This window comes from Cricetulus griseus, chromosome 4, assembly GCF_003668045.3.
Source record: "Cricetulus griseus strain 17A/GY chromosome 4, alternate assembly CriGri-PICRH-1.0, whole genome shotgun sequence".
Classification (NCBI taxonomy): Eukaryota; Metazoa; Chordata; class Mammalia; order Rodentia; family Cricetidae; genus Cricetulus; species Cricetulus griseus.
The window spans coordinates 33,230,865-33,233,191 of record NC_048597.1 but is presented as its reverse complement, the minus strand read 5'-3'; the positions used below and the strand labels follow the sequence as shown (position 1 = coordinate 33,233,191).

At 40.0% G+C, this 2,327-nt stretch overlaps 1 protein-coding gene across 1 annotated transcript; it reads right to left on the bottom strand.

The window, feature by feature from the left end:
- Nucleotides 1-823: 823 nt before the first annotated feature.
- Nucleotides 824-1,759, bottom strand: LOC100753546 (olfactory receptor 5AC1). Its single transcript, XM_027413332.1, has one exon. The coding sequence runs from the start codon at nt 1,748-1,750 to the stop codon at nt 824-826; it is 927 nt and encodes a 308-aa protein (XP_027269133.1). The 5' UTR covers nt 1,751-1,759.
- Between the last annotated feature and the right edge of the window lie 568 nt (nt 1,760-2,327).

Sequence of the window (2,327 nt, the reverse complement as noted above, 5' to 3'; positions counted from 1 at the left end):
CATTTTTTTCAGTTAATGTTTCTCATTATTAATCAGTAAAAATGTCAGTGGCTGCTTATAATTGTGGAAGTTCCTAGGAAATAGCTAGTTTACAAAAATAAAAATGCTGATATATAATAGATATATATATTTATATAATATAAATATTATATAATATAATATACAACTACAAGGTGGTTGTAGACAATGTTACCTCTCCAGCACTAGACTCATGCAGGAAATGTCCACGCAGCACTAGACCCAAACATGAAACTGTGCCTTCATACTGAACTCACAAAACATCCTGAATAACAGCTAAAGGGCAGAGTAGTGGCTCATACAGTGAACTTGGGGGGGGTGTTTTTGTGTTGCTTTGTTCTGATTATATGATACCAAAACAAACAAACCACTTGAAACTTGCAACAGCTGTTTATTTTGTATTTTCCCCTGACTTTTTTATTAATTTTTTTTCATTTATTTTACATACCAACCACAGTTTCCCTTTCCTCCTCTCTTCCCATTTCCTCCCATCCACACACTCCCCCCCAATCCACTATTTAGAAAGAAGCAAGCCTCCCATGGAGTCATCAAAGCGTGGCATATCAAGTTGAGGCAGGACCAAGCTTATCCCACTGGATCAAGACTGGGCAAGGCATCCCAGGAATGGGTTCCAAAAAGCCAGCTCATGCACCAGGGATGGGTCCTGATCCCACTGCTAGGCCCCACAGACAGGCCAAGCTACACAACTGTCACCTACATGCAGAGGGCCTAGCTCGGTCCCATGCAGATTCCCTAGCTATGGGTCCAGAGACCATGAGTTCCCACTAACTCGGGTCAGCTGTGTTTATTTCTTTATTAGTCTTCTCAGGGCTCCTAGAACCTCTTTATTCCTCAGACTATAAATAAATGGATTTAGCAAGGGGATTATTATTGTGTAAAATAAAGAATATAGTTTTTCTTTATCTTCAGCCGGCCCAGACCCAGGACGGATATAAATGAGGAAGAGATTTCCATAGAACAAAGAGACAGAGAGCAGATGGGCACTGCAGGTGGAGAAAGCTTTGCTTCTGCCCTTCTCGGACTTCTTTCTCAGGATGGCGAAGAGTACACGGGTGTAAGAGACGACAATATTTACAAACGTGAATGCTTGTATAAAGATTGAACAGATGAAAACCACCAGCATGTTAAGTGTAGGATCAGTGCAAGAAATTGTGAATAATTGTACAATTTCACAGTAGAAATAATGTATAACATTGGACCTGCAGAAAGTTAATCTCGTTAACAACCCCACATGAATTGTTGAATTCAGAATACCTATAAAATGTGTAACAACTATAAACTGAGCACAGAGCTTGTTGGACATCACCACGGGATAGAGCAGGGGGTTGCATATGGCGACATAGCGGTCGTAGGCCATCACCAGCAGGAGGAAACATTCTGTGGTCGCACTGGAGCAAAAAAAGTAAAACTGGGCGAAGCACTCAATCAGAGATATCTTGCCATCTGTAGACAGAAAATTGACAAGCATCTTGGGGGTCACAGAGGAAGAAGTGCAGGCATCGGCAAAAGCTAAACTGCTGAGGAATAAGTACATGGGAGTTGTATGAAGGTGAGGGTCCTTCCAGATGAGAGCAATCAGGCCAAGGTTGCCCACCATGGTGATGAGATAGACGATGAAGAACAGAAGGAAGAGTGGCACCTGCAACTCAGGACGCTCGGTGAGTCCTGTGAGGACAAACTCAGTCACCAGAGTCTGGTTTCTTTCTGCCATATCTGACCCGGACAGTCACTAAGACAAAAAGGTGAGAAACAAGCAGATAGAACTATAAGATGGTGGGCATTTTGTGTTATAATATATTCCTAGGTAGTGCTTCTCTACTGTTTTAAATATTTACTTTGACTTCCTCACTTGAATATTTACTTAAAGCTTCTTATAGTTAAAAAGTAAACACAAAGTGACATGTAAATTTAATGCAAATACTTTACTTTTCAGTCTAGCAAAGTTTTCTACACCTGCCTGCAGTCATCTTAAAGGTCATATGAAAAATTAGTTAATATTAGATAATATAAGGAGTAAGAGCAGTCAAGCATTGTTAATAGTGAACTAAGTTGAAGGCTAAATGAGACACTAGGACAAGGGAGTAAGTGGACAGAATGGAGAGATTAAAAATAAATTCTAGTGTGTATATGGTTGATATGAAACAATAAAAATTTTAGATTCAATCTGGAAGGAATGGCTGTACCTACCAGCTATGTGTTTGGAAATAATAAACTGTAACATGAATAATAAAAACCCAGAGACAGATATTGGGGTTCAAGCTGAAGATCAGAAAAGCAAAACAGCCAAG

Excerpts from the sequence above, each read along its gene's own strand:
- LOC100753546 (XM_027413332.1), bottom strand. The coding sequence starts at position 1,750 with ATGGCAGAAAGAAACCAGACTCTGGTGACTGAGTTTGTCCTCACAGGA.